The following is a 12,537-nucleotide window of genomic DNA, read 5'->3' as shown; positions in this document are numbered from 1 at the left end:
CTGTTGCTTAAATAGCTAGAATATCATCATAAAATACTCCTTTCGTATTGGTTTAGAATTATGGAGAAAGAAAATAGTCACATAATAATGGATCAGGCGAAGCCTAACTTGGTTGTAGAACAGATCTTTCCTTTGCCAGGTTTTCCACCAATTCAGCACCAGAAGCTAGTTTAGATGACCTGGCTGTCATTTAATTCCTCTTCATTATTTTTAAACCCTTATGCAATTATAATCATGAACTTTTTTCATCAATTCGTATGTCTCTGGGAATTTATTTCTTTTTTCAAGTTCCATTTTTAAAAATTAAATATATTATTTTTTTATATTATATTTTCAAAGTTTAAATATCTAAAAGAGGATTTTTAAAATTCAAATTATTTCCGAAGATAAAGATATTTTTCTGACACGGCTACCAAACTCCTACCTACCAATATCGGTCAATATTTGAGCTATTTCAGGAAGAGCATGTTTTGCTCATAACAATATATCTTTGTACCTAAAATATATAAAATTGAACGAATATTTGACCTAGCCCCCATTTACCTGAAACAGGAACATTATTATATTAAATATAGTAGTCTTATATATTAAATATAGCAGTCTTTATACAGTTTAATATCATGGTGTAAAAAAATCAAATCGATCTTTTAATATCAAAACCTTTTAAATCGCAAAAACACTTTATAAATCGTAGACGTGCGGGTGACATACTTTATTGCAATGTATAATACTGTAGTCAGTTCGTGTATTGAATAGAAAAATTTCACAAAACAAAACGATGTGGGCCAAGTTTTGAGAATCTTTCGAGAACTTCTTCTGCAGTGACTTCAATGTCATGATGCGTGTGCAGCAACACCAGGCCGATCAATCTATCTAGAAGCATGTTCGTCCTCAGCCACGTCGAAAAAGAGCATTCAGAGCTCGCATTTGTCGCAGGAAATGTGCAGAATAAGCAAAGAAAACTATGAATTATGGAGTATAGGTCTACATCGCAGTTCTTCAAGGTTTTCAGTAATCAAGTTCACTTTTGAGCTTCAGACTTCGCACGACGTTGTCATCATCTAAAAAAACCTTTGAATCTTTCTATCAAACAGTCAATAAAATGTTTCAAGTCTTTGGGTTTCAAAGCACATACTTTTTCTAGAAGCAGAAAACTCAGCTGAAATCCATTCAATACCTCTCTAGAAAAGCGCGTATTTAAATCTTCACTGATTGTATCCAACAGAGTAATGCAAATTCTTGTTTTTTTATCATCAACTTTCAGTTCTGCCGCCATTTTTTTCGTCTCTGAATAAATGGATCGAAAATTTTCATCAGCTTTTTGTTTGCGATTTCGGAACATTACAAGCAGCGTATCTATCATATTTGATGCTTTAGAGATAGTTATATAGTTATAGAGTTAGAGATAGAATATCAAATAGGCGAAAAATCCCAATTATAAATTCAGAAGCTATTTTAAAATCTCTATCAAGCCGCGTTGCTTAAATTCAGCACTTTCAGTTACGGATCTGATTATATTTATTAACAATTTAAACTGCAAATGTTGCTACACTTTGTAACTTCAGTTATATTTTAGCAATATTTATTATACTATTCAAAAATTGAGAGTTTTTAATAGTTTCGGAAATAAAATGGCAAATTTCTGGATTAAATTTCTGTTACTTAATATTTTTCCTGTTTAGTAAACTTACGAATAAGCCATTTAGCTCTTGGGGGCTAGATAATATATATAAAATTGATGGGATTCCGATCCTCTGGTTGACATTTTACACCTTGAGGCTTGGATTACTGCAAGTTGCAAGAGTATAAAATTTTCGGTTGCACCCGAACATAGCCCTTTCTTACTTGTTTGCTTTTTGAAATTTTTTCTGTATTCTTCTAATGCTAATAAATAACTAATAATGGATTATAAAAATATAAATTACCTCTTTTCACACTTCAAAAATTACCTGAAATTCATGACTCTAGACCTTTTCAAGTTAAGTTTATACATATTTGAAGCATACGTATCAAATGTACTGAACATTCCTATAGTACGTCATGGCGTATGAGCAATATAGAATTTATAATGCATTTATATGATGAAGGCTGATTTAAAACGTTTAATTTCCTGCCTTTGAGGAAAAATAATAAAGCGCCTATCACAAGGTCTAGTGGAATATTAGACATATCTAGTGAAGTATACCGTTAAATTGGTGAGGTAGCATGTCCGAAGCTAAATTTATGACAAAAATTAGCCAAACGGGTAACCGTTGATATACATTATTAATTTAATTTAAAAAAAATGTTTCAATTCCTATTTTCAGTTTTCACCATCTTAAGTATTTGCATATTGCTTATTGAAAAACATGTAAATTTTCATCGTTCACAAATTATTGCCGCCATTTAGAAAACTCACAAGTCTACAATTGCTGAACCACCAGCTGTCCTTCTACGCCTCTCGCACACAGCAAGACAGCGCGACAATGGCGCTCTTCAATTTTTTTAAATTGTTTGCTTATTTGCGGCAGCCTCTTCAGCCTCTTTAGTCTGTTTACTCGTCCGTCCGTCTGTCTGCGTGTCCATTTTGCCGCGCAACATTTACATTCTATTATGTTATTTATTCGCCTGCTGACTATTCATTTCATTATCTGCTATTAATATAAATGTATATACGGAATTGTACATATATACAGTTATCTGTGTATATACTCGTATAAGTGTGAATGTATTTCTTTTTTATTTATTTATTTACTTACATTCGTTGTTCCCTCTTCAATTACAGATGAAAATCCGGCGGCCATGCAAAAAAGCAGCGCCAGTTCGATGCGCATAATAACAACAACAACAACAAGAAGAACAAGCTTGGAAGCGCGACTGCCGTTGCTGTTACTAGCAGCAATAACAACAATAATAATAGAAACACTAATGACAAAGGAGAATGTAATAATGCGAACAACAGAAGCAACAATGGCAATAATAGCAACAATGACAACAACAACAACGTTGCTGGTAACCTACTTAGCTGGAGTATGTCCGCTGCAGCAACAACAACAGTGCACGTGGCAGGAAACGCAGAAAGTGAATTGGCTACGCCAACAACAGCAAAAACAGCGGCAACAACAACAACAACAACAGCAGCGAAAGCTTTAGCGATTGTGTTAGCAGCAGGCATAGCAAATATTCTGCACATCCTTTGGGTATCCTTCGCAATGTCTTGAGCATTGCTCTTTTGTGATAGTTGTTATTGTTGTTAGTTTTGTTTTGTTTGCTTTGGCGTTTACGTTTCTTATTGCATTATTCTAATGGCGCACTCATCTTACTAAAAGTATATGGAAACTGACACGCGAGCACACACACGCACCATCGTTTTCACACACACACACACAGAAGCATTCGAACGCACACATACACAAACTTTTTGTTGCAGCTGCTCAACTGCTGAAGGCCATTGCTGTTATTGTTGGTGTGACGTGAGCTGCTGGTGACACTGTCAGTCCAGAGCTCCAACAACAACAACATCTTCAATAATATTATTATTGCGACTGTCAGGTGGCAGCAGCTTCTTGATGCTTTCGGTTAATATGCGCTTGTCGGTGGCAGCTGGCAACAAGCTCATCAAAAGCAGAGAACCAACAGCACCACCAAGACTGCGGCAGCAACTAACTAGCAGCAGAAGCAGCCTGGCGTAGGCTGGATTGCCAATTGCAGGCTCATCCGCCGTTTGGTCTTGGACTTCCACTTGTCCTTCTCCTCCAATTACTCCTCTGAGCCATTGCCGTCCATCGGTCGTTCCAATAGCTTAACGCTAATGCCGGCACATGGACTCTGCCACAGTAGCAACTCCTCAGTCCGTGACAGGACCACAATCTGCATTATCTCAGTGGCATTGTTGCCGCTTGCCGACGCATTTCAACGTTAAAGCAGCGTCGGCGCACGCAAAAGACGCCTAACAAGCTGACGTCGGAGAAAATATCATTGAAGACGACTAAAGACTACCTACCCATAGACTTACAAACACACACATGCATAACATATACATATACATATACCCCGAACATCATGCAGAAGCAGCCTTGATTGCTGCCATGGCTCCTCTGAACACTGGTTATTCGGAATGCTGATTGCCCATCGCCTCGGAGCTGAGGTACATAAGTCTTTGGGGTGTGGTGGCGGTGCTTAAGTAAATTTAAATATGAAACGAAAAAGAAACAAAGCGGAAACAGCAAAATAAATAGGACCAAATATGGCAAATAAATATATACAGGGTGTAGTCCTAACTTATGTCGGAGAGAGGTGCAAGTGCAGGCAGCCAAAATGGCAAACCGCTTAAATATTTGCATTTCATTTTGCTAAAAAACCAATGAAGCAAGTGAAACAAAGAAGATATGTCCTTTTCATATAATATTGTACTTGAGGCGCCGTGTTGCCAATAGTTAAAAAAGTTAGAATGTTGCCACCTGTTAGCAAATTTAAAAATTTTTGAAAATGTTCAAAAGGAAGGTCTAGAAGGCTCAAAATTTTAATAATAAATTTAAGAGGGTTGCCACCTTTTTCAATTTTATTTTCATTAGTTCAATGAAATATTAGAATAAGGCTTCAAAGAAAACAAATTTAAAAATTATTTCTATTGAGAAGATTTTCGAGAAGGGTTGCCATATCTTTGAAAAATGTATTGAAAAAAATTACCAAACCATAAAGGTAGCTGAAAAAACTGCAATGATTTAATCACATGTATTTTCAAATTTCTAAATTTTCAATGGATGTGTGTGTTTCGTATATGGAGATCTTTTTTTGGAAATCCCTAATACTTATATTTTTCCAAAAACCTTTACCTTTACGGATTTACATCTTCGTACAAAAAAAGGTTCAAAAGTCGGAACCCCAACATTTCTGATGAATTTTCATCTTCCTTATCTCGACCTCACATCTTATGTGTCTAAACGAAAAATCTTCCCCTTGAACATTTTCCTACGCCACTGTAAAATATATGCAATAAAGTGGACAACGAAACAATTCAGATAATAATTTAGAAAAACAATACTTGCCACTCTGAGTAGAGCGGGTAGGGCAGATTGGATAACCGTATTTACATACTTCAGAAATGTGGCCATCAAAAATATGTAAGCAGTCAATCACAATAAGCACAAATTTGATTGATAAATGCCGAGTTGGAATGCGAAGCTTTCAGCTGTCGATAAACAAGGTAGTCGACCGGTAAATATGTAATCAATGGCTAACAAGCGGAAGCAAAAGCAAATGAAGGCACAATTCGAATGTAATCAAAGAGGGACAAAGAAAAGGGAGCAATCAGTTGGAAAAGCAACAATGAGAGCACGTGACAACGCAATTTTTCTGATTGCTACTAAAGGTGTCCATAATAATTTCTTTATAAATATTATATATTTTTGGTCAGAATATTTTTATCCTCCGCATAGTTCCAGTTAATTGTGGCTCGAATAATTTAATTTACAAAAGATCCCAACAAGGTTTTTATTAGAGTAATTAACCACTCATTTGTCCGAACTCGAGCAGCTTTATACTAAAGTTACCGCTCTCTCTGTTAATCACTTTTCCATACCACATGCTATGTTAAGTTAAGGTTTACGTACCTCTAGAGTGCATAAACTACTATAATCATATCAATATATGGGACTACATCTCTGAGGGTTTCAAAATTTTGCCAGTTGTCGTTAGCCTTCTTCCTCAAGTTTCAACCGGATTGGTCTCATTACAATATTTATTCGTGATTATCATGTTCCAAACATTTTGAAGGCATATTGTGAAAATATTTATGGAATACTCTTGCAAATAAAAGCTTCAAAAATATACTCAAACAAATTACTGAGGTTTTAAAAGTGATTGTCGGTTGGGTACCCCCTCCTTAGCACTGATAAGTGTCTATTTTCCTCTCACACTGCTTTTATGAAAATGTGTGACTCAAGTGTTTTAACAGGGTAATAAGTGAAATGGTAAAAAATCTGTTGCAAAACCTTGTCAGCTCGGGGCTTTCTTAAATACCATCTCTTGTTTGTTTTCCCATTTTTTTAATTTATCACTTTCGAAATGGTGGCAACTCTGGTTTCAAGATTTTTTATGTACATTTTTTTAGGCATCTCGCAGAGATGTCACCGTTCTTAAGTTATTTAATGCAGGCAATTTTATTCTTCAGTCGGGTGACAACTCTATGAAAAACATTCACTCGCTGAAACACTCTTTTGCTATAGAAGAGACAGTGTAGTTCAACAAAATCAGTTTATCAGTGAAGTATGCTCAATCAGCCATTACTCCATCGGCACAAACGAGTAATATGAGATAATTTTTCAAGCAATTAATATTGCCATAAGTTTCCTACTGAAATGCGTTAACCCGTCAACTACCTGCTATGAACTTATTTTGTCATTTTGGACGATCTTCTGAAGAACGGCAAGTTTCTATTGGCATTTCTTAAGCCAAAAAACTAACAGCAGAGAGTACAAATTGAGATTGTAAGAAGCAGAGAGAACTAATAGTTTTTGCTAGCAGAATAACTATTGTCACATGAAGACACAGCTGTTAAATACATAAATATATAAACAATCCTGCAAACCATCTATCAGTTAAATAACCGTTTAATTACCCAAGCAAAGATTTCTGTTCTGTTTCTGTTCTGCCTCTGTTCTGTTTCTATGAGTTTCTTAAGGGCCAATTGACAAATTCAAACCGAAAGTCTTGTGTGTTTGCGATCGTTCATCCTTTTCTTACACAAAGCCCTTATTAGTTGCACAGTGTGTACGTATTAGTTTCCGCGCCAATGTATTGGATGTTTAGGTAGACATGACTTGCTGAAAAGCGATATTTAACGCATTTGCTTCAATTTTGTTCGTTTTAATGGTTAGTAATTAGGAAATTAAACATTCCATTGAAAAGTGTTGAAGTGGTGTGATTATTAAAAATAACATTTTGTTGTTGTTTCGCTCTTTGGAAGAGTAACTTACCAAATTCCGCATACTTATACATCCTGATAGCCAGCAGCTTAAGAAACAAACTTATAATTTTACAAAAATGAAGGTAATGCGTCTGTACATAATTATCTTTATTTTTCATAAATTTTGCAACCATTAACCCTCCGACTTCTTCACACATATAAATTGAAAGTAAACACAATAAATTTCATAAAATATTCGAAATTTCCTTTTTCCCGAGTTAAATTAATTTTTTTTGGGAAGGTTTTCATGTTTTTTTTTTGCTATTACTTTTACCTCACATTTTCAGAGTGCAGTAGGGCGTTAAGATTACTATTAGTATAATATAAAAGTATAGTTAATTAAATAAAAAAAAAACAATAGTTGTATATAATAAAATCAAAAAAAGCTGCAACAACCATATATATGTAATTATATTAAGAATAGCAAACGAAATTTAAATACATGCATACGCATATACAAATTTATATTCTTGTGTATGTATGTATCTAACTATATGTAGAAATTTTTTATATATTATGTAACTAATAAAAAGATTATCGCTTTTGTTATTTTTAATTTTTTATTAAATCTTTTTTTGGATTGAGTATTAAAATTTTTTTAGCGTGAATACATTTTTTTATTCATTTTATTTTTAAATATTTATTAATTTTTTTTATTTTTTATTAATTTTTTTTTTAAATTTTTTTATTTTTCTAAACATTTTTTTATATATATTATTATGTAACTAAAAACTAGATTATCGCTTTTGTTATTTTGAATTTTTTTCGATTATTTTGAACATTTTTTACAGCAAATATAAATTATTTTTTTTTTCAATATTTTTTTAAATTCATATTAATTTTTTATTAATTCTTTTTTTTTTAATTTTTTATTATTTTATAAAAATAAATTTTACAAATTTTGTATATATTATGTAGCTAAAAACAAGATTATTGCTTTTTTGTTTTGAATTTTTTATTAATTTTTTTTTATTTTTTTTCAAATTTTTTTTTTTGCTTTGTTATTTTGGATATTTTAAAAAATGATTTATTTGAATTTAACATTTTTTACCGCAAATATAATATTTTTTATCTTTTATTTTTTTTTACAAATTTTTTATTAATTTATAAAAATTAATTCATAAATTTTTTGTATACTATGTAACCAAAAACAACATTATCGCTTTTTTTTATTTTAGATTTTTTAAAAAATGTTTTTTTGAATTGTTAATATTTTTTTCGAAAATTTAATTTTTCTTTAATTATTATTAATTTTGTTTTTAATTTTTTCAACTATTATAATTTTTTTTTTATTTTTTTTTTATAATTTTATTTATTTTTTTTTTAATTTTTTTAATTTTCATAATTTTTTTTAATTTTTTTATTTTTATGCATTTTTTAATAACAAAATCTTTTTAGTAATATATTTTTTTTAATAAGGATTTGTATTTCATTGAAAAAAAAACAACAAAGTGAAGTAGCGTAAATGAGCGGCGAAATTTCGTGCAAGAGATTCCGCAATGTTGAAGCATAGAATTTATATATTAAAATAAATCCAAAAATAAAAACGAGAAATCCACTCGCTGCCAAGCTGCCGAGTAAAAAAATGTAATCTTAAAAGCAAAAACCTAAAACCACAACAAAAGCATATTTATATAAGTAAGAATAGGCAAACAACTATATGCTTAATACATAAAACTGCATAGCATAGTATATAAGCATGAATACATAGTATACATAAGTAAATAAACACATATGTACTGCGTTATATGTACAAAGTGGATTGGTGGATAGTAAATAATGTGCTTATATAATGCAAAAATGCAAGAAAATAGTAAAAATTAAGGAAAACAGTTATGTATATACAAACTTAAGTAAAACTACATACTTTTAGGCGGTTAAGCCGCAGCAAGCAGGCAACAAATGCAACTCTGGCGTTAAGTGCGGAGCAAAAACTGAATTGAAATCAAACGAGTGCGTGTTGTAATCCAAGCGAAATAAAAGTAGAATAAATGAAATAAATAAATGCAATTAAAAGGTAATGAAAAAGTGAAAAAAAAACGAAATAAAGGGAAATAAATTAAAATACAAAGAAAAATCAAATTGTTCTCAATGCGTGTAAGAAATCGAATCAATTAATGCAATGAATGTGCGAGTAATTCAATGAATGCTAGAGTTAAAACCGCGTTAGTACGCAATCGTGCAATGCTATAACGGTACATTATGCACTCGAACGAGTTAAACGCAATTGCGTATAATTGGAATGTGCGTTTTGCGGTCAAATGCAGGCGAGATCCAACGCACGCATTAACACAAAGATAAGTACCAATGCACACGCACAAATAAATATATATGTGTATATGTATGTATGTGGCTATATAACCATACATTACCACAAAGTAACAACAAAAAAGCTATAATACCCTTCACAGGCGCCCTTCTTTTAGCTTAAAGGGGTATAAAAATATCTTTATCTTGATTTTCATCGGTCTGTGTGTATGGCAGCTATATGTTATAGTGGTCCGATCTGCACAATTTGTTCAGATATTTTACCTTTGCCTAGAGAAATAATTTATGCAAATTTTCATGAAGATATGTTGTCAAATAAAAAATATTTCCATACAAGGTCTTGTTTTGATCGATCTGTTTGTATGGCAGCCATATGCTATAGTGAGCCGATTTTAGTGATTCCGCTATAGAAACAGTTTTTTGGGGAGAAAACATCGTGTGCAAAATTTCTGAGCGATATCTCAAAAAGTAAGGGACCATTTCGTGTATATACACCTAAAGGAACAGAGGAGCATATCTAAATCGACTCAGCTTGCCATGCTGTTCATTCAATACTTCATAGAGTCTCCAACAATTCCTTCTATATCTTACAAAACTCATGCCAGACTTAATATACCCTCCCTAGGGTATAAAAATTAAGTTTGTAGCCAAATCGGTGTATGTTGAGCGCGTGTGTGCGTGTAGCAAGCATAAACCGCTGGGTAAATATGCGCTCTACACTTGCGTGTTTTTGCTAAATAGCAAATTAATTTCCGTTATCAGCATGCTTACCCAGTTTTTGCATGCAACTTTGAAAGGTAACGTGTTTTTGTTGTTATTGTCTTCTTTTTTTACATTTGCTCCAAAGCAGCTAACGAAATTAATTGAAAAATTGCATTTATTTCTTTTGTAATGCATTTAACGGTAAAGCGTAAATTCAATTGTTTCCGTTATTTTTTAAATAATCGGCGGAAAAAGCTTAATCCTTCTTATGGAGATTGTAGGCAATTTACACCAAATATTTTTATTTTTTTATGTTCCGTTTTGTCTTTAATATTCTGAGTGTTTTGACCAGCTAACGGTACTTTTTAACACCTCCATTATAGTAAGAGTTGTTATTATAAATATATACAAATGCATATTTATTATAAATGTTTGTATATATGTATATATATAGATACAAGTATATACTTATTTCAAGATCGAGAGATCGTTGAAAACATGCCTCGTTCTGGACGACCTTTGACATCTTCAACTGATGAAAATATGAAAAAAGTGAAGAATATGGTGCTTTAAAATCACCAGGCAAGTGTTAGAGAGATCACAAGTCCGTTCGAATGATTTTGGTGGATATTTTGGGTATGAAAGGGGTCCTTGCTCAACTGGTCCCAATAAGCTGAATTTTTTTTTAAAGGTCTCTTTGGACGTGGCACGACAGCCAATTCCGATCCAACATTCATGGAGAGCATTATATGCCGATGAGACATGGATTTATGAGTTTGACAGGAAAGCAAATCAACAATCATCGGACTGAAACGAAGAAAACGAGCCGAAACCAAAAAAAAAAACCACGCCAAAGCCGCTTAAATTCAAAGTATTTTTTTCGTTATTCGTGGTTGGTCGAAAACAGCCGGTACTGTGGATTCATGGATTCATGTGTTTTATACGATGATAAGCACCATCGCAATTTAAAGCCAAAAACGCAATGAATACCATCGATCAACTACAACAAAATTCGCTGAAGCAGCTGAAGGTTTTCCCAAAAAGTGCTTATGAAAAGTGTTTCGAGGATTTGTGGTGGAGATTACAATGAAGACGCCAAAATAAATATTTATTTACAATTTCCGGGTACAAAACAATATAGCGTAAAACAAGTGGTAACATATTTTCATATATTTTCTAACATACCTTTTTATTTTTCTTCTTTTAATAAAACCAAATATTTATGACGAGCATAACTCTAAGCATTATCTTACATATTTTATTTTATTTAACGCGTTTTTAAATATATGGTCATTCTTAACTGCTACTTTTAATTTTATTCAATCATTTTCCTCTGCTTAAATGCCTGTAAAGTTCTCATTTCAGTGTGTATATTTTCAATATACACCTATTGTGATGAAGTGGATTCTTGCTGGGACCGAAATACGAAGGCTAAAGAACTGTCAGCTCTTTGATGAACATGATAGAGTCAATAATTTGCCAGGACTACAGTTTCCACAGTGTGAAAATAATTCTAAGACGATTTGGTCGAAAGGCGATGCGTTCGACCCGTTCCCACTTTAATCGGGTCTAAGTAACCAGAATGGGCCCGGACTTTTATTCGTCCAAGAACTATCCACTTTGCATTATTTTTGCAAATTACTTCCCGAATGTTTTCTGCTGCTACAATAAAAAAACAAACAATGTGATCTAGCAATACTGCCCATCTGCTGAAAGTAGTTAGAAAATTTATTTAGCATTGATGGCCATTATGTGTACATATGTACATACATATATTTATTAAAAATATTAAAATAAATAGAATGAAATCATAAGCAAGCTAAAATAATTGTTTTATTTCATAAAGATAAATCAGAACCATTTATTACAAGGTTAAGACACTATTAAATAGTCTATGGAAGAATAAAAATGATAGAAACTAGTGCGTAAAATTCGCTAAAATATCAATAAAAATACTGTCCTTTAATATTCTTGTAATTTCCATTTCCTTAAATACATTTTCATTACTCTTGTAAAATCCTGAAATTCTAAAACTAATGTAAGCAAAATCATTGCCTTTGATGCACCCTGTGGTTATTTCTGGAATCTGCGCGACGCTAAAATTACCAATTTGCTAATTAGTACTAGGCAAACATAAACTGCAGTATGTAAATGCTTATTATGTTAAACGAGCACTGTAACTAACATAGCTGCATGCTGTTAAGTAACATAACAGCAGTGATTCATTCACAGAGGGTGTCGCTGTGTTACTAATGTTTGCATAGTGTGCATTGTTGTAGCCTACGCAAATGTTATGTGCGCCTAGTCATTCGGCTCATTTACTCATACATTTCGTTCAGCCGACGCACCCAAACAAACTAGCATATAGAGACAATTCATTTGCACCAGGCGCGCAAAATTAACGCAAGATTAGCATTAAATATAGGGTCTCCAAAAATTTACATAAGCTGAGAATTAAATATAGGGTGTCCCAAAATTAATGCAAGATTTATATTTGTCGCGATTTATGTAGTAAAGTGTAGCAAAATATGATCGGAATAGCATTTTAAATTCGTCAACTGTGAAGAGATTTTATTTAGCAAAAATTTAAATCTTGCGTTCATTTTGATATACCCTGTATA

The 12,537-nt window shown here is 32.6% G+C and overlaps 1 protein-coding gene across 2 annotated transcripts in view; it reads left to right on the top strand.

The window, feature by feature from the left end:
* The window catches only part of LOC105230771 (uncharacterized), a 130,781-nt gene extending 125,094 nt beyond the window's left edge, over positions 1-5,687 (top strand). The window contains exon 7 of one of the 2 annotated variants that reach the window (XM_011211744.4): positions 2,765-5,687. In XM_011211744.4, coding sequence (XP_011210046.2) covers positions 2,765-3,132 — 368 coding nt within the window. In that variant the 3' untranslated portion in view covers positions 3,133-5,687. The remainder of the gene's footprint in view (positions 1-2,764) is intronic. The other variant, XM_049458211.1, reaches the window with a different exon arrangement.
* The last annotated feature ends 6,850 nt before the right edge of the window (positions 5,688-12,537 follow it).

The sequence above is a fragment of the Bactrocera dorsalis genome, chromosome 1 (assembly GCF_023373825.1).
Source record: "Bactrocera dorsalis isolate Fly_Bdor chromosome 1, ASM2337382v1, whole genome shotgun sequence".
Classification (NCBI taxonomy): domain Eukaryota; kingdom Metazoa; phylum Arthropoda; class Insecta; order Diptera; family Tephritidae; genus Bactrocera; species Bactrocera dorsalis.
The sequence above is the reverse complement of the archived record's forward strand: the minus strand, read 5'-3'. Positions and strand labels throughout refer to the sequence as shown.